This window comes from Notolabrus celidotus, chromosome 1 (assembly GCF_009762535.1).
Source record: "Notolabrus celidotus isolate fNotCel1 chromosome 1, fNotCel1.pri, whole genome shotgun sequence".
Taxonomy (NCBI): domain Eukaryota; kingdom Metazoa; phylum Chordata; class Actinopteri; order Labriformes; family Labridae; genus Notolabrus; species Notolabrus celidotus.
The window spans coordinates 36,334,919-36,353,209 of NC_048272.1; the positions used below are offsets into that span (position 1 = coordinate 36,334,919).

Sequence of the window (18,291 nt, forward strand, 5' to 3'; positions counted from 1 at the left end):
TTCATGTTTTTATGCTTTATTTTTGCAAATAGGAAAATAGCATTTCTGGTAATCAAAAGACAAAAAACAATTACAGCCCATGTTTAACCAGATACACAGGCAGGACTGAGAGAAAGAGAACTGTGTGATGATGATGATGGTGATGATGATTAGGGAATACAGGTCTGGATGTAGGTCAGTAGAAGCAGCCTGGGGAGGCTCAGACACAAAGACGGCACCAGTTCAGACAGATAAACACGTCTGCCCGTCTGTCTGCTTTGAATGGGTTACTACATTACTAAGCATAGTTGTTTTTATATGGAGTGAAATCTGATGTGTCCATTATTGTCAGAGATAAGGAAGATTGCTGTGTAAATATGTGTGCACTGCTACATATTGAAGTGCTCTGCTTTAGAGTTTTTCCAAAAAAAAGCACCAATATTGCTGAGCAAAGTTTACAAATGTGAGCAACCTGCAGCTTGTAGTATTCGGTGTCTGCTGGTTCAGCTGAGATAATAGTGTGATACTGTTATACAGTCTCTGTATGTGAAGCACTGTTAGACAACAAGCACCAAGGTGTTGAGATCAAAGATAAAACAATGAGAGCGACTGCACAGTGCAGTTTGACCTTCTATGTAAATACCTGCATGTTAATGTTTCTTTAGTTTTTGGCATTTGATGGTTCCACTGAATTGTATGGAACTGCCATAAGAGCACGACTGTTTCTCACTCCTCACCAACACAAGTGCACTTGAAACCAGCAGACTCAGCTTAATGGTTTGTGAATGGATAGAGCTGGACTCCAAATCCCAGACCATAATTAGTCTGACATTCCACAGATTGATCACGCTACAATCAAACTCACGTAACAGACCGAGAAACCTCTCCGGACAACGCCTCTGAATAGCTTAATGCACTGATTGAAGATCGACTTTGATTAAAAAAAAAAACATCTATATACAGGCTACAAGCTGTACATGTTATCTTTGTCCTTTATGTTCAGTACACATTATATAAGTACGCTAATACAGATGATTGAATAGATGTTAGCTGCCTCACCAGCTCTGTAATCTATTAGCTTTTCTTGCTGCTATAAACAACCAACAAATGTTTTACAGTAAAAGCTACCGTAAATAATAAAGAGCAGTGTTTACATCACGTCTGCACCACTGAGCTTATACATTACATATAGACCGCAACGTTTCTAGGCCACAAGAGTTGGCTGCACAATGATTTCATCAACATTTCTGAGAACAAAGAGCTTATAAACTGTCACGCACCAACGGTATACGTTTCATGCTCTCACAGGGCCAGAACAGGGCTTTCTGGTTTGGCAACCCCACTTCAGAATCACAGTTAAATAAGAGCAGTCATATGATAACAGTAGGATCAAGTGAGGTTTTGTGATACGGACAAAGGCATCGATAGAGATTAGGGCATTCTGGGGCTGAGAAAAGGCATACGAGTCAAAACAAGGTGGATTAGGATTGGTCGAAAGGCAAAAAAAGAGGTTCTTTTGGCTTTGCCAAACTGTGAGCTAAGCCACAGGTTAAGTCTGAAAAAAACAATGTCTTAGCATTTGCTACTTATAGCAAGAGCCATACGGTTAATTCGGGGTGACGTGTAACTTTAAAAGTACTTAGAGGAGATTCTGATGCTTCAATAAACCATCCATCGCAAGCTCTATGAGTAAAACACATGGCAATCATTTTACACTAAATAAAGCACGTTCTCACTTTAATAAAGTACAAAGTGATGGGAAGCTTTATCAATGTGGACCCTGAAGTTTGGCTTTGATGAAGAAGGGTAATCTCCAAATAAGAAAGGAAATGATTGAATTACAGACACTCCTCTTACTGTTCACAGCACCCGGTCGCTCAGAAACAAGAACTGAAGGCAAGTAGTGATCGCAAGAGGGGCCGCTGCAAGACTGTATCCTATTGTGTGTTTAAAGTATCTGTGTGGAAAGCCAGGAAATCACTTTCAACTGAGTCCTTCCCGTGGAAGCTGTTCGCTTGCTATCAGACGAGCTGCTCAGAGGGAGCAGTGAAAGATAAACAGCAGGGAGGAGGGAGAGGAAGGAAACCATGAGGAAAAAACCGCAGCCAGCTCAAGATCCTTCTGAATGTTCTGCTTATGAAGCACCAAAAGTCTTGAGGGAGCCCCCTGGTCCAAGCAGAACCAGGTCAGGTGGAGCTGGCTGGGTGGGTGCAGGGCAGGCTTTCAGCCAGCTGAAGGTGTCACACAGTGGCTCTAATAATCCTGCTGGGCCTGGAGCTGCGGTGGACCTTTGTGTGTTTGGATAAGTGGTCACTGCGGGCGAACTTCTTCTCGCACAGGGAGCACTCGTATGGCTTGACGCCTGAGTGAGATCGACGGTGACGGGACAGCTCATCCGATCGGGAGAACCTGGAGATGAAAGAGCAGAGAGGAGGAGTCACACGGAGAGGAAGACACAGATTTCAATGTTACCACACTGAGTAGTTTATCTTTGAACTGATGAACACAAAGTCTTAGCTCCTGTTACAAGTATCAATGAGCTTTATATGATATCCCACTGTATCAATCATTTGTCCATCTGGGATTTGTAAGGTGATCTGAAGCTATTTTTTCACCTTAAAGCAAGATTAGCCTTAAGTGCTAAAACATATTTCAGTTTTAATCTGCACATAACGGCACAAATAATACAATCCAACCTGTAGGATCACTTTTTCTGTTCAAGCGACACTAAAATAAGGAGATATTGTAAAGACCGACTGACTGGTGAAATCTCTACAGAGCGAATGAACATGAGACTGATCGTATTAAAAGGTACAGTGTGCAGAAAAGGGAATATTTAGTGATATGTAACAGACTGAACCCTCCCCTGCTAATACAGATTCTTCTGCGCACAACAACAACCTCTCTCTGCTTCTAAACGCTGCACTTTGCTTGGTCATGTGACTAGTCTGTCTGTTCGGGGCTCATTTTAAGAAAACAAAAACAGAATGATTTTCATATTCAGATGATCATACACCAACTTAAACGTACTTACGAACATCATTTTCCATTTTCTGTTTGTTCTGCTAAATGCTGGAAACTGTGCCTTTAAATAGTTCATCTGAAGCATGCTCATTTTGACAGTGAATGTTTTGAATGTATAAAACATAAACTGTGAGATTAAGTTTTTACTCTCATCAAATATCATCTCTCTTAGGAGATGAGTATGTCAGGATTAACCCTCCAGAACATTCATTTACGGTTTTAATCTTACATTTTGTACAGATTCTGTGATTCAAACAATAAAGAGGTGGACTATATTATTAGACTCTATAATACCATGACAACTGCACCTGTTGCCATCAAATATAAATAATCTATACTAATATATCTGAAAGCATTCTCTGGTTATTATGTTTTCATCTTCATGTAAGCTGTACACCCAGGAGGTCTGATTGTAGACATTAGAAAACATGCATTCCATTTCAACAGATGTAGCCCCGATTATAAATGTACTTTCTTTGGACCAGTTAGGTCCTCCAGATAGTGCCACTGATCCTACAGCATTCATTATAAAGAAGGAAAATTGAGAAAGAGCTAATTATGAGAAACCTGTTGTTACTGTTCTCTGATACTTAGCGTGCAAGCAGATCCTCGATGAACTGCAGTTTATACTACTTCCGCATTGGACTCGTATTTTTAGACCAGAGGTTGCCGCTTAATATTAACGCAGGATTATCTGATGAAAGTTGAGCCATGTTTACTTTATGTGGTACTCAAAGCATTATAATGAACGCGTCCAGAAACAGAAATATGTGTTTCTACGTTTGAACAATCTCTGAGCTGAGGAGAAATTGATTGCCATTATGATGATGAGTAGTGTAATCTTTCCTCAAAGCATCATAAGCCACCATGTGTTTTCCTGTTACATAACTCCTCAAACTCACTGATCTGTTACTCATTAATGACTCACTGGATTGTGAACATTAAAAAGCAGCCCTCCCCTCCAGCACGGCCCGTTAAAATCATCTCATCCCTTAACTTTGTCTCATTTAAGCTGGTACACGATGACACATACCTCCACCCGCACTCAGGCCAGCTGCATGTGTATGGCTTCTCTCCCGTGTGCCGGCGGAAGTGAGCCTTCAAGTGGCTGCTTTTAGTGTACATCTTCCCACAGCCCGGGTGTGAGCACTTATGGACCCTCTCTGTGGGCGGCACTCTGGTCACCCTGGGAGTAACAGTCTTCAACACACCTCCGCTCTGACCTCCAACCCCGGCCAAACCTGTGATTTCTAGAGTCCTCATGGTGATGGGCAGAGGGGCAATCTTCACGTACTTGTGGTCACCTGGCTTGCCATCTCCGGTGTTTAGTGCTAGCAGGGTGGTGCCGGTGGAGGGCACCTGCGGGGTCAGGAGGGTGACATTCTGTCCTGTTGCACCCTGGAGCCCCATCACAAGATGAGTGAGCCAAATGCCACTCTGGGCCCCGGGAGGAGAGCCTGTTGGAGTCTGAGGCTGGGTCAGAGGGAGGGGCTGCAGCTGGAGCACCAACGGACCACCTAGGAGCATAGGTGGGGTTGAGCTGGCGGGTGAAGGGTTCACTTCGGCAGACAGGGACGGGTCAGCTGGACTTGGGCTGCTCACGTTCTTAGGGGTGTCTGGACGTGAAGGACAAAGAGAGGAAGTAGTCCCGTGGTCACTGCCAGTGTCTGTGGAAGCAGATGGAGGTGCATCAGAGGGTGGAGTGATACTGCATGGTAGAGGGCTGGCCTCCTCTTTCGGGACCAGCAGCCCCTCTTTCACCAGCTCCATCTTTTCCCTCAAGAACTCCTCGATGTCCTCCAGAGTCGGGGAGAACGGGGAGGAGGGATGGAAAGGGAAATCTGGCAGCTTATGCTCCTCGCTCTCAGGCTCCTCTCCTAGAAAAATCTGCAGACATGACCCTTCATCTTCATCATCCTCCTCCTCATCCTCCTCCTCTCCAGGGCTGCAGATGTGCATAGCCTCCAGCTCCCCTGCCTCAGGGCTGTCGCAAGAGGCTGAACTGCCCCCCTCGCTGCAGGCGCAGTCTCCCAGGTTGAGGGAGAAGAGGCCGCTGTCCCTGAACAGGTCATTCTCCGAGCTCAGCGTTCTGCTGCTGAGAGACACCATTGATCCAGGCCCAATGCAGAGCAGAGGATGTGGTTTGAAACTCGATCCAGAAGCAGGATCACTCAATCCTGCAAAGGCAAAATTTAAAATGGATGTTATTAGCCTGCAAAACGTAGATGAGCATGAATGGCAGCTTATTGAACTCAATTATAAACTTGAACATTTGATTCGAGGACAGCATAATCATCAAGAACAGATCAATCAAACACGTGGTTTACTGAATTCTATGACACCTACTTTAAATTATGTTCAAGCTTTAAAACAATAAGTGTGTCCCTCTGGGCGCCGTCTGTCCATATATGCTGGTACGTAAATGTCCAATGTGCACAGATAATGTTAAAACAGAGCTGTTTTGAGCTTACTGTCCTCCTCTGTATACTGCTCTGCTGTGGTGCAGGTATAGTAAAGCTACAATGAGAAAGCTCCAGGTAACATATAATGATGTATACAGAATATTTCTAGTACCAAGATGGACGAGTGCAAGCTTTATGTTTGTTTCTAATAATGTCCCTAAAATTCATGCTGTGCCAAGAAATGTTATGTATAAATGTATGTGTCGCCTTCTTGATTCAGATAATGACATTTTTAGATTTAAGAGAGCTCACTCAGCCCACATTAAGAGACTCAATGTATTTTTCTTGTTTCTGGAAACACTGGAACAAATGTCTTTTTAATGTTTTAACCATGATGAACATGTTAACTCTAAGTATTGTTAACCCTGTATTGTATTTCTTATTATTTATTTCAAGGTTTTTTTATACCTTTTTATGATGATATGGGCCTATGAGTCTGAAATAATGTGCATACCAAGAGACAACCTCTGGTCTCAAAATATGAAGCCCATGTGGAAGTGTTATAAAATGCAATTCATCAAGCATCCGCTTGAGGCTGGCTGCAGAAACACCGGAAACCACATACACATCAACTCAAAGAAGACAATCTTTACAGCAGAAATAAACATGTTTACAGACTGGTTCAAAAAACGGCTTGGGTCTACGTAGCTAATTTCTCTATTGGCACACACTGTACGGGGTTGAATTTTTCCTTACGCGACAGTTCAGAAGATATTAAAATTACGAGTTTTTGCCCAAATAAGGTCATGACTGACTTGATTGACAGGCGGGAACACATAGTTGTTGGCTAGGAGGCTCAAAACCTGCCTCTTTACGTCAGACTCTTTTGGTTGAGTTCAACATTTCCAATATGGCTCCAGCCGATGATTGGCTTCAAAACAGAGCTCAAGAACAGACCGGTGGTGTCACGAATACTACGTCCATTATTTATAGCCTATGGTATACATAGGTGGCACTGCTTGCACCCTAAAAGAGTGAGGAAGAAAATATGAAGATAATAGGAAAAGGAATATTCTTTGATCTGACATAAGTTGGGGTTAGATTGTGGAGTGATGCCAGTACATTTAAAAACCTGTGATTCACTTTTGGTTTTTAAAACAGTGGTTCGGAAAGCAGTTTGTTAAGTCTATAAGTGTTCATGATTTACTTGTTTTTGTTTTGTTTTGTTGTTTTCTTCAGACTTTGGAAGCTGTTAGCTTAATTTGATAGAAAATGTAGGCTAGGCTTAAATAAGCATTTTGCTTCTGCCTTTTTTAGCTATCACCTAATACATTACTGTTGCTTTGTTTACAGTATCTGCACTGTGAAAATGATCGTGTTATTTAATGTCTGAATAAATTTTACTACTATTACATTATATATTTTTAAATTGTATATTTGTTCCTGTTAAACATCAGTGTTATTACCATTTTATTATTGTTCTTTTAGAGTTTTTTTTTTTTTTAAAGTTGTTTCCAACTATGTGCATCAAAAGTTAACCCTAAAGCATTAGGGGGTCGGACTACAGACGGACCCCTTTGAAGTACGCACACCTTAAGTTTGAAACCTGAGTCCACACAGCTCGTCTCTCTGAAGGAAGACTTCCTCTCTGTTATGTAAAGGATGTTTGCTGTCAGACGGTCTGGCACATGTTGCAGCAGGGCCTCGTACTCCACACAGCGCACCAGCACGGCGCACGGTAAACACGGCCCGCACTGACGCGCCCAGACCCGTATGGAGAAGAAAACAAACCACGAGCCGATACTCGGTCTACGAGAGCGGATCAACGAGCCTCTAGGTGTGTTTAAATAAGCAGGATCGATCACATGGTAATCCGCCTCCATGGTCCTGCTCCTCCATAGTAATCCACGGGTCTCAAGTTGGGTCAGAAACTGTTCTATTTATACTCCGTCTCTCCGGAGGACTCACGGAGCAGGATCCCGAACATTTGGCTCGACCTACCGTGTGTGGTTCGAGGCAGGCCTGGTGAAGAACGGCAGCACCGTCGACGGGATCCCGGATCCTCGTGTAGTCTCCTTCCTGCGTCGTGTTATTGTCACAGCACACTCACGGATCCCGTCCTTGCCACGGGTCCATGTTGGCATTCCTTCTCCAGGCGTCACGTGACCGCATCGCTGCACAGTCAATGTGCACAACTCAGAGGCACGGTTCTGATTCCGCGCTCCTGATTGGCCGAGCGCACTGGAGGCTCGCCCTAAAAGGAGCTCTCTGATTGGCTGCCGCTCGATAAATTCTGACTGCCATGTGTAGATGGAGGGATTGCTTCGCCACTACCACTCCACAGGATGCAGAGTGGCCGAGGGATGGAGAGCACAAGGTTGTGAAATATCAACCATCAATGTGTGCAGCAAATTACTGTCCAAAAATAACAACAACCTTTAACACCAGATCCTATTTAGACTTCTGTTTCCTGCAACCTGAAGATGTTTGTGACAAAAAGGTTACCAGGTGCAGTTAAAGAAGCTATTCCTCTATTTACGTTATTTAGAAGGCATCATAAGGTCAACAGGATCAGCACCTTTCATCAAATTCAGAAACACAAGGACTAACTTACATGTTATGAGAGCTCCAGAGTCAGCAACAGAGACAGTCATGATTTTTTCAGCTTTATGGATTCATTGAAGTAATGTCCAGGCTTGGGTTCTCTAAAACTTCACCTAGACCTAAATGTAGATTCAAGACAACAAATTGTGGATGATGCAGCACTCTACATTATAATATGGTGTGTCTGGGCCCCTAGACTTTGGAGCAACCTGCCCAAGGAGATAAGGCTGCAGAATCTGTAACATTACTTAAATTACTGCTTAAAACTCACTTTTCATTTTTTTTTATTTGAGTCTAAGATAGATTTATACAATACATTCTCAAGTGAGCATTTTTTTTTTTTTTTTACAAAAGAAAACAAAGATGACAAATACAGATACAACAAGCAAAGAAAACATGACAGTCCATGTGTAGTAGAGAACCAAAGGGATTACAGTACAGCTGTAGATCTTCACCTGAAATCCATTCTAAGTGGGTTACTAAACTCAATCCATCCTTACCAACATTTATCAAAAACATCACTTTTGAGCCTCAAAGTAAATGTTAGTTTTTCCATTACAAAAATGTTGTGCATCACATTAAACCAGTCTACTAATTCAGGTGAATCCTGGCCACCAGCATTACTCTAAACATGTAAACTCTGGCAAAGCAGAGAAATTGAGGTGGCATCTTGCCCAGATACAAGACTTGAAAACATAAATCAGTCTTGATTTTTAAATCTTGTTCAATGCTATCTCTAATTGACTTCAAGTAATTTTCCATCTCTGAACAATCCCAAAACACCTGAAAGTGGTTTGCTCTCTGCGCCCCAAACCCTCTCCTGCATGCTGTCTGCCCCTCTGAATGTTTTTGTGCAGGTGTTATAAAGAACCCAGCCATATTCTTCCAGTTATACTCTCTCCATGACAGGGAGTTAGTTGACTTCCATTGCTTGGCATTTAAATTCTCCCACTCTTCCACTGATATTGCAAAGTTACCCTCACATTCCCATTACTCCTTGATGTAGAATGTACTTACTCCTCTTAACTCTTGAAGGCCTTTTAAACTCACCTTTATAGACTTGTTTTTTCTTGCTGCCTTTATTATCATTTAACTTTCCATCCCATCTTATTTTCCTTTAATTGTTTTACTCTCCTCACCTCATTTACTGCCTTTATAGCTTTTATTCATCTTGATTTATTAATTTATTTACTGCTTGTATCTGTTTTTTTGCCTTCACCTCTTGGTATTGTCTTTTAGCTTCTTAGCTTTCATTTATTCTGTTTTGATTTATTTCATCACTTTTTATGTATATTTATGATTTTATCTCTGTATTGCTGTTATTTAGCCTTATTGCTTTTACACCTTTTTTACAGCATGTAGCCCCTTTTTATTCTTTCTTTTCTTTTACATTTTTATTTTTCTTACTTTCTTGGTCCCTCTGGTCTCAGTTCATATCGTCGGGTTCTTGGGTTGCCTGTGACATCAGGTTAAATCCTTGTTTGGGTCTGTTGTGTTTGTTTTCTTGACGTCTGATTTTATTTTGTGTTTAAGCCCTCTCTGCTGTTGTTTGTTTTTAGGTGACCTGCTGCTCTTCAAGCACTGTGTAAACCATGGTTTTCGACCCAGTTAATTGATATTTTACAGGTTTTAATGAATGTTCATATCCCCCAACGCCCTCATGTATGCATACTTTGAAATATGATGGACACTATACAGCCAAGAGCAACCCAACTCATTGTTGTTTTAGCCTTTTTTGTCTCTGAAAAGGACATTATGAAGTGGAAAATTCACAAACCGGACTGCTACAACATACAGAACCGGCCTGCAGACTTTTTGGACTTGCTATCGATGGAGAGTGCAGCCACAACTCTCAGTGAGCATACCAACCGGATGCCCTATGGATCATAATCAGGGAAAAGCTTGGATCAAAGTTCTCTGAATATGTAGGCATGGCTATGCATGTAAGATTATTGTAATCAAAATCATAATGAAAAACTGTACCAATGTTGCCCCCCCTCTTCCACAGTATGTATTTGTTACTGTTGTTGTTTTGTATGTGTGTGTTTTGTTTGTTTTTGTAAATCAGGTGTATTGTAACTGTCATTGTCTTTCTTGTTATTTGGAAAATAAAATTAAAAAAGGAAATAAAAAATAAATAAAATGTCCTCACTTCATCAAGAAAGTAAACAAAACTAAATATCGTGCAGGATGAGAGACCTCACCACACTCGGTTTTACCCCTCCTTTTTATTTTAACAAGCACTTACCACAATTTTTAGTGCAAAAGCACACTCTCTCAGGTATATAATCACAGTTTGCACACTTAAAACGAAAAAGCTGTGAAAACTCAAAATTTCAAGGCAACTGTCTGCACTCGATTTTAGAGTTTTGAGGCTAACTAGAAATCTTACATTTGATCCAACTGATTAGTTTTTGTTGAGATAACTTATTTATATGTAGTGTAAATTAAAGTTTTGAGTTCTACATACTAAGAAGTGAAAGTTGTGCCAACTTATTATTGTTTGTTCAGAAAATGTTCCTTTGTTACTGAACGTTACTGCACTGTTTTCACACTTGCATGGTAATTAGCTGATGTTCAAGGTGGCAAACTATTGGTAATGACCATGCCTTATTAAACTAACTAAACAAATTAAAGTTACATTAACCGGTGATCAACTCACCATCAACTGACCAACTGTAAAGCTAGAGTTTCAATACAATACTCACCTTTAGGGCGATAAAATCCACACAGGACAGGAGGGATGGCGCCACATGTGGGGAATTGAAAGTGTGGAAGACCCCTGTAGATTTGAGTTGGAGACCCCGTTCTGTGCCTGTAGCATATTCACATGATTGAGCCGAGCCTCAAACCCATAATTTCAAGTTTTGCCAACCTAACTTATGAAATGAGACCAACTTTACACAACTAACTTCATACAGGTAGTTGAGATAACTACTTTGATGGAGTTTGCAACAAAATTGAATTTTTTTTGTTTACTTAACCAAAAAGATTTTTCAGGACAACAATTTTAAGTTTTCATTTTTATAGTATAGAGACCTAAAGATCCAGTACAACATGATGTTGATAAATGATCCATCCAAAAACCTAATTTCACTTGGTGCCCTGTTCTTTGCCATGGAAAGAAAGTGACCCACACTGTTTTCTAATATGTGGTTATGAGATCATTTTTCAAAGTATGTACAGTGTAAGCCTGATATCAACTTTCAACCAAAAAAGAAAAAACAACTTGTGAAAACAAGAGAAGCAAATTCAAACTGTGTGTAGGACTGTGCAAATCAATGCAACACTAACATGAGACAGTGGCATACTCAGGCTGTTTGAGGGGCAGGGGCGAATAAAAGAGGGCACCTCCTACTTTTTCATGCATTTTCCAATGAAAGGTCACCAAAGAAGACAATTTGTATTGTTTTATCTAATCACCACTACACCACTGACGAGAGAAAGTAATACATCTCCTTATTTGGTATTTATTAGAAGATTTATTAAATCATAAGAAGACACAATATTTCATTCCACTTTTATGCTGATGACTATATTTCCCTGTAACACCAAACACCGTCACAAACCTCTCACTCCTCAACGACTGTCTGATAGATATTAAACTATGGATGTCAGCAAACTTCCTGAAACTTAACTCTGAAAAAACAGTAATTCTCATTATTGGTCCAGAAAACATGCACCCTCCTCTCCAGTCCTCCCTTGGTTCCCTGTCATACAATGTGAATATGTCAGAAACACTGGAGTGACCTTTGACAGCAACTTTTCTTTTGAAAGACATATTAATAACTCCATCCAGTCTTGCTTTTATCACCTTAGAAATATTGCCTGGATATATCTGTGATGTGCTGTCACCCTACCAGCCTGGGCGCAGCCTCAGATCCTCAGGCAGGAACCTCCTTAAAGTTCCCGTCAGAAAGCTGAAGTCTAAGGGTGAGCGAGTGTTCTTCTTTTAAATCACGTCTGAAAACTATTTTTATCAAAAGGCCTTCCTATAATATTGTTTTATACACAATGTTACATCTACTTTTATTCATGGTTTTCTTTTATTCAGTGATTGTTTTATTTGTTTTACTGATTTTAATTGTTTTATTGTTTTAATTGCTTGTAGTAGTTTTTCTTTTACTGTTTTTCCACCAAACACAAGTAACCCAACAGTTTATGGTCTTTGTGATCTGATTTCAGAGAGAATTCATCAGCTGACATCAAAGCTAAAGTAGTGAGTAACTAGAGCACTGATAAAAATGTAGTGGAGTCAAAAGTATATTTGTCTTTCAAATGGTGTAAAAGTAATAAGTTCCCCAAAAAGTAATACTCAAGTACAGATACTCAGACAAAATACTTAAAGTACATTTTCTTTGTTACTGTCCACCGATGATGATAAATATAACATGTAGTTGTACACTGCTGTGAAGATTAGTGTGTATGGATTTATATTTTTGTCTAATATTCAAACTGAAAGGAGAAAAACTTTTCATTCATTACAGAAGATGTCACTCAGTGTCCACAGGAGTTATTCTCATCACTAACATGTCCAGTTTGTCCAAAGAGCTTCATCAAGTTATTTCATGTTTTAAAAATTGCTTTTAAACTCAACTTTAATCATATTTTAAAAACAATATTTGAAGAATCAGTGTGACCTCTGAGACACCAAGGACCAGGCTGCAACCAGCATCATAGTGAGACTTCATCCAAAGAGCTCTCTTCAGGAATCTGGAGGTTTTATGAGGACTTCTGTCTGCAAGGGGAAACTTCCTGGTGATCTAACATCCTTCGAAAGACCATCAGTTTTAAAAGTAAATAGTTTTGATGAATATTTAGAGAGAGTGAAGTGTTTTATCTGTGTGTTTTATGAGCAGGTTCTATAAAAGACCTCCATGTGTCCTAAAGTATGAAAGATACCAAGAATATACTTCACGGGAATCTCCTTAAACTGTCAGACACTGAAGTAGGAGGGACACATTTATTTAAACTTTTCCCTGGCCTCACATCATAATGATTAAAGGTAATTTTTGTTTAAATGAATGGTTAACTGACTTCATGAATCTCAATAAAGTCCTTTCACATTGGACAAATGATCAGATGACTTCACTCAGTATAAGATAAACAGACACTACACTCATCTGTTCTGGTCTTGTGAGGATTTTTCTGGAGATCATTTGTTTATTTATCTGCACGGCCAATGTGAAGATGAAGAATAATAAGCACCACAAAGCTTCATAGATCAGTTCCTGTGTTGAAACTTGATGTGGCTCAGCTTTAGTCAGTTGTGTAAAGGCGCCCTCTGGTGGTTTAACAGAGCTCATGAAGTCAGGGTCCAACTCCACATCCCCCCCTCACACTCAGACATGCTTCAGTAAACTATTTTCATTTGTTCTATGAGAAGAATTGAAGCTTGGATGCGTGTTATGAAAGATTTTCAGTAGTTTCAAAATAAAGACACAATCTGATCTACATGTACACTACCGTTCAAAAGTTTGGGGTCACCCAGACAATTTTGTGTTTTTCATGAAAACTCACACTTTTATTTATCAAATGAGTTACAAAATGAATAGAAAATATAGTCAAGACATTGAGAATGTTAGAAATAATGATTTTTAGTTGAAATAATTCTTTTGTCCTTCAAACTTTCATCAAAGAATGCTCCCTTTGCAGCAATTACAGCATTGCAGACCTTTGGCATTCTAGCTGTTTATTTGTTGAGGGAATCTGAAGACATTTCACCCCACGCTTCCTGAAGCAACTCCCACAAGTTTGATTGGCTTGATGGACACTTCTTGCGTACCATACGGTCAAGCTGCTCCCACAACAGCTCAATGGGGTTGAGATCTGGTGACTGCGCTGTCCACTCCATTACAGACAGAATACCAGCTGCCTGCTTCTTCCCTAAATAGTTCTTGCATAATCTGGAAGTGTGCTTTGGGTCATTGTCCATGCTTAACAGATTGCGTCAGGCACTCTTCCAGCATCTTTTCACTTGTTCTGCATCTCACTAATCTTCTTCTGTGTGATCCAAACACCTGAAACTTCGATTTGTCTGTCCATAACACTTTTTTCCAATCTTCCTCTGTCTAATGTCTGTGTTCTTTTGCCCATATTAATCTTTTCCTTTTATTGGCCAGTCTCAGATATGGTCTTTTCTTTGCCACTCTGCCTAGAAGGCCAGCATCCCGGAGTCGCCTCTTCACTGTAGACGTTGACACTGGCGTTTTGCGGGTACCATTTAATGAAGCTGCCAGTTCAGGACCTGTGAGGTGTCTATTTCTCAAACTAGAGACTCTACTGTACTTGTCTTCTTGCTCAGTTGTGCACCGGGGCCTCCCACTTCTCTTTCTACTCTGGTTAGAGCGTGTTTCTGCTGTTCTCTGAAGGGAGTAGTACACATCGTTGTAGGAAATGTTCAGTTTCTTGGAAATTTCTCGCATGGAATAGCCTTCATTTCTAAGAACAAGAATAGACTGTCAAGTTTCATTCTCTTTTTCTGGCCATTCTGAGAGTATAATCGAACCCACAAATGTGATGCTCCAGATACTCAACTAGCTCAAAGAAAGGCCAGTTTTACAGCTTCTCTAACCAGCAAAACCGTTTTCAGCTGTGCTAACGTAACTGCACAAGGGTTTTCAAGGTGTTTCTAATCATCCATTAGCTTTCTAACGCGATTAGCAAACACAATGTACCATTAGAACACTGGAGAGATGGTTGCTGGAAATGAGCCTCTATACACCTTTGTGGGTATTCCATTAAAAACAGACGTTTGCAGCTAGAATAGTCATTTACCGCATTAACAATGTATAGAGTGTATTTCTGATTAATTTAATGTTATCTTCATTGAAAAAAACAGTGCTTTTCTTTAAAAAATAAGGACATTTCTAAGTGACCCCAAACTTTTGAACGGTAGTGTAAATAACAGAATAACATTGATGATCTTAAACTTTTTAAAAGACAGACTGCTATGTTTCTGCCATAAGGCTGCTAAATGCACAAAAGGCTGAATAAACCAAGAATCATTCCGCATTCCGCTCTGCTGTACCGTCACTGGTTGTGGTTGTTGTTGATGTCACAATGTATTATTTATTTCCTTTACTGTATCATCAGGGTTCCCACTCTTTTCCAGAGATCATTTTCCAGGACATTTCCAGTAAATTTTCATTGATGATCAAGCTGGTATGACAGTCTAAATTTAGTTCATAATTTAGTTCCTAAATAGTCTAATATGGTCCTCTCAGTGGAAGTCTACATTGAAAGACATGTAGTCTATGGCTATCAATGAAATCATCTCTTACATACTTAAAAATTATGGCAAATTGATAAAAGAATAATGCAACCACAGATGTACAGCACTTCACTTTATTAGTGCAACCAAGCAACAATGATGGGCAACATCTCAGCTTTCTCTTTTCTCAAAAAATATAAAATGAGCTAAGAAAAAAACAAAAGAGTCAGCAAAGGAATCTGGAAGCTGCCTTACTGAAATAATTAAATAATAATAATGATCAGAGGATCAGTGCTTAAATTGACCTAAATAGAACTGAATGACAAAATGGCCACAAATGTTTCTCAACTCAACTCAAACTCAAAATATACCTGCTTAATCATGATATTCATCCTGCTAAGTGGTCGATATAAAACAAAGCAAAGGTCACATTTTTAATTTGAGTTACCGTAAACTCTGATAAAATTGCACCGGTGTAAAGACGCACTCTGTATTTGAAGATCTCTCCGAGATTTAAAAAAATGTAAACTGTCTTCCTGCATGGCGATGTCTATTAGGATCAGTGATGTCTACAACGTGGAGTTTCTGTGCAGCTGTGTCGCTCTTTTTGTTCTGTTTGTTTTCACTATCGGGAGTTTGCACTCCTACTAGCTAGAGCAGGGGTTCTCAAACTTTTTGGAGCCAGGGACCCCTTACAGGTGAGAAAATTGTCCATGGCCCCCTCATAATTGTAACACAGATTAAGCACATTAGTGATGTGTCATGATCAAAAGCTGCGGCTCTGAGAGCCGATGCTTTATAGTGAATCAGAAGAGCCGTCTTGCATCGAGAGAGAGCCGGCTCCCAGTTTTTTCTTTTCACTGCTTAGCTCTCACAGTGCTCAGCCCCAGCTCTGCTTACAGCAGAACTTTGTTTTGATTGGTCAGCATGGCGGCCATGCGGCCAATCACATGTGAGGATATAGGATACAGGTGATGGAGGGGAGGCTGTGTATCCTGGCTACATCTGTTCCTTCAGAGAGAGTCTTCTTGAAGACAGGGCAAATACTCACTGAGAGGAGAAACCGGATCAGCCCATCCAAGCTGAGGCATCTGATTTTTCTCAATGCCAACCTGAGGACATTAATAATGTTTGCTCCAGTTTGGTTCTGTTTGCTCCAGCTTGGATCTGGTTCTGGATCTGTTTGCTAGAGTTTGTTTCTGGTTCTGTTTGCTTGAGTTTGGTTCTGGTTCTGGTTCTGTTTGCTTGAGTTCGGTTCTGGTTCGGTTCTGGTACGGTACGGTTCGGTTCTGGTTCGGTTCTGGTTCGCTTCTGGTTCGGTTCTGGTTGGGTTTGCTTGAGTTTGGTTCTGGTTCTGTTTGCATGAGTTTGGTTCTGGTTCGGTTCTGGTACGGGTCTGGTTCGGTTCTGGTTCGGTTCTGGTACGGTTCTGGTTCGGTTCTGGTTGGGTTTGCTTGAGTTTGGTTCTGGTTCTGTTGACTTGAGTTTGTTTCTGGTTCTGTTTGCATGAGTTTGGTTCTAGTTCTGTTTGCTCCAGTTTGGTTCTGGTTCTGGTTCTGTTTGCTTGAGTTTGGTTCTGGTTCTGGTTCTGTTTGCTTGAGTTTGGTTCTGGTTCTGGTTCTGTTTGCTTGAGTTCGGTTCTGGTTTGGTTCTGGTTCGTTCTGGTACGGTTCGGTTCTGGTTCAGTTCTGGTTCGCTTCTGGTACGGTTCTGGTTTGGTTTACTTGAGTTTGTTTCTGGTTCTGTTTGCAAGAGTTTGGTTCTGGTTCGGTTCTGGTACAGTTCGGGTTCGGTTCTGGTTGGGTTTGCTTGAGTTTGGTTCTGGTTGTGTTTGCATGAGTTTGGTTCTGTTTGCTTAAGTTTAGTTCCGGTTCTAACCCTAACCCTAATCCTAACCCTAATGCTAACCCTAACCCAAATGCTAACCCTAACCCTAATGCGAATCCTAACCCTAACCTTAATCCTTACCCTAATCATAACCCTAATCGCAACCCTAACCCTAATCCTAACCCTAATCATAACTTTAACCCTTATCATAACCCTAGGGTTAGGGTGAGAATGGTTTTGTAACAGAATAAATGCACAAAATTGGGCAATTATCAGGCTTCTCATAAAAACGCCGCACGTAAAAGGGTTTTCAACACAAACATTTAGTTTTTTCAAAATTAAGGTAAAATATACGGCTACAAAAGATCCTAAATTAGGAGCCGTTCGGGAGTCAAAAGAGCCGGCTCTTCTTTGGGAGCCGAGTTAAAAGAGCCGGCTCTCTGAAAAGAGCTGAACTTCCCATCACTAAAGCACATGCTTACTACCATTTGCATTCTTAGTTTCCCTTGGAACTATTTGTATTGTAAAACGTATCAATGTAAATACTTCAGACCTGTACCATAGTGATAAACAGATAACACTTCAATTTGAATCAAGTTAATACCACTTGTATACTTTAAAACAGAGGGTCATTTCATTCCTTGTGGACTCAACATGACAGCATTTATACTTTTCAAGTAATTGATCTTAAACACTTTCAGAAAATGAACAGTAGCAAGACTCACATATCCCTTCGAGCCACCAAATGGTATCATAACAATGGTGTATATGCTGTTTTGTAATGACACAGCACAATTTTATAATTTATTAGAAATTTATTCAAATTATTTCAAGGACCCCCATGCTATGGTTCGCGGACCCCCAGGGGTCCCAGGACCCCACTTTGAGAAAAACTGAGCTAGAGTACAGTAATTGAGCTCTCAGCCTGCAGGGAAAGTTGTGAGGCACAGACCCCAAGCTCTCTGCCAGACTCCACTGGTCACACTATAACTTAAATATAAGACTCTTTGAATCAAAAGAGCACTCTACAAGGTTCATGTACCATAAAACATAAACAATATACCCCCGTTTTCTGTGAATGCATGATTATGAAGTGAAGGAGAAAAGATGTGAAAAAAGTTGTGCAGTGTCGCTGTCTTTTCCAGCACAGCGTGCACTCAACTTTCAATGAATGGGGATGTGTTTTGTTAATAGGGTCAGGTCGCATGCAGCCATGTTGGAATAATTTTCCAGGACTATATG

General features: G+C 40.6%; 1 protein-coding gene across 3 annotated transcripts; it reads right to left on the bottom strand.

Annotated features, from left to right (window-relative positions):
• si:ch211-117k10.3 (Krueppel-like factor 15) lies at nucleotides 1-10,776 on the bottom strand. Of its 3 annotated transcripts, XM_034694067.1 has the most exons (5): nucleotides 10,718-10,753; nucleotides 8,020-8,128; nucleotides 7,407-7,882; nucleotides 4,037-5,180; nucleotides 1-2,388 (listed from the first exon to the last, which is right to left on the bottom strand). In XM_034694067.1, exons 4-5 carry the CDS (start codon nucleotides 5,110-5,112, stop codon nucleotides 2,220-2,222), a joined length of 1,245 nt encoding a protein of 414 aa, XP_034549958.1. In that variant the 5' UTR covers nucleotides 5,113-5,180; nucleotides 7,407-7,882; nucleotides 8,020-8,128; nucleotides 10,718-10,753; the 3' UTR covers nucleotides 1-2,219. The 3 variants fall into 3 exon arrangements, with proteins under 3 accessions (XP_034549958.1, XP_034549966.1, XP_034549974.1); XM_034694075.1 differs by having other exon boundaries at nucleotides 6,998-8,128; nucleotides 10,718-10,754; XM_034694083.1 differs by lacking the exons at nucleotides 7,407-7,882; nucleotides 8,020-8,128 and having other exon boundaries at nucleotides 10,718-10,776.
• Between the last annotated feature and the right edge of the window lie 7,515 nt (nucleotides 10,777-18,291).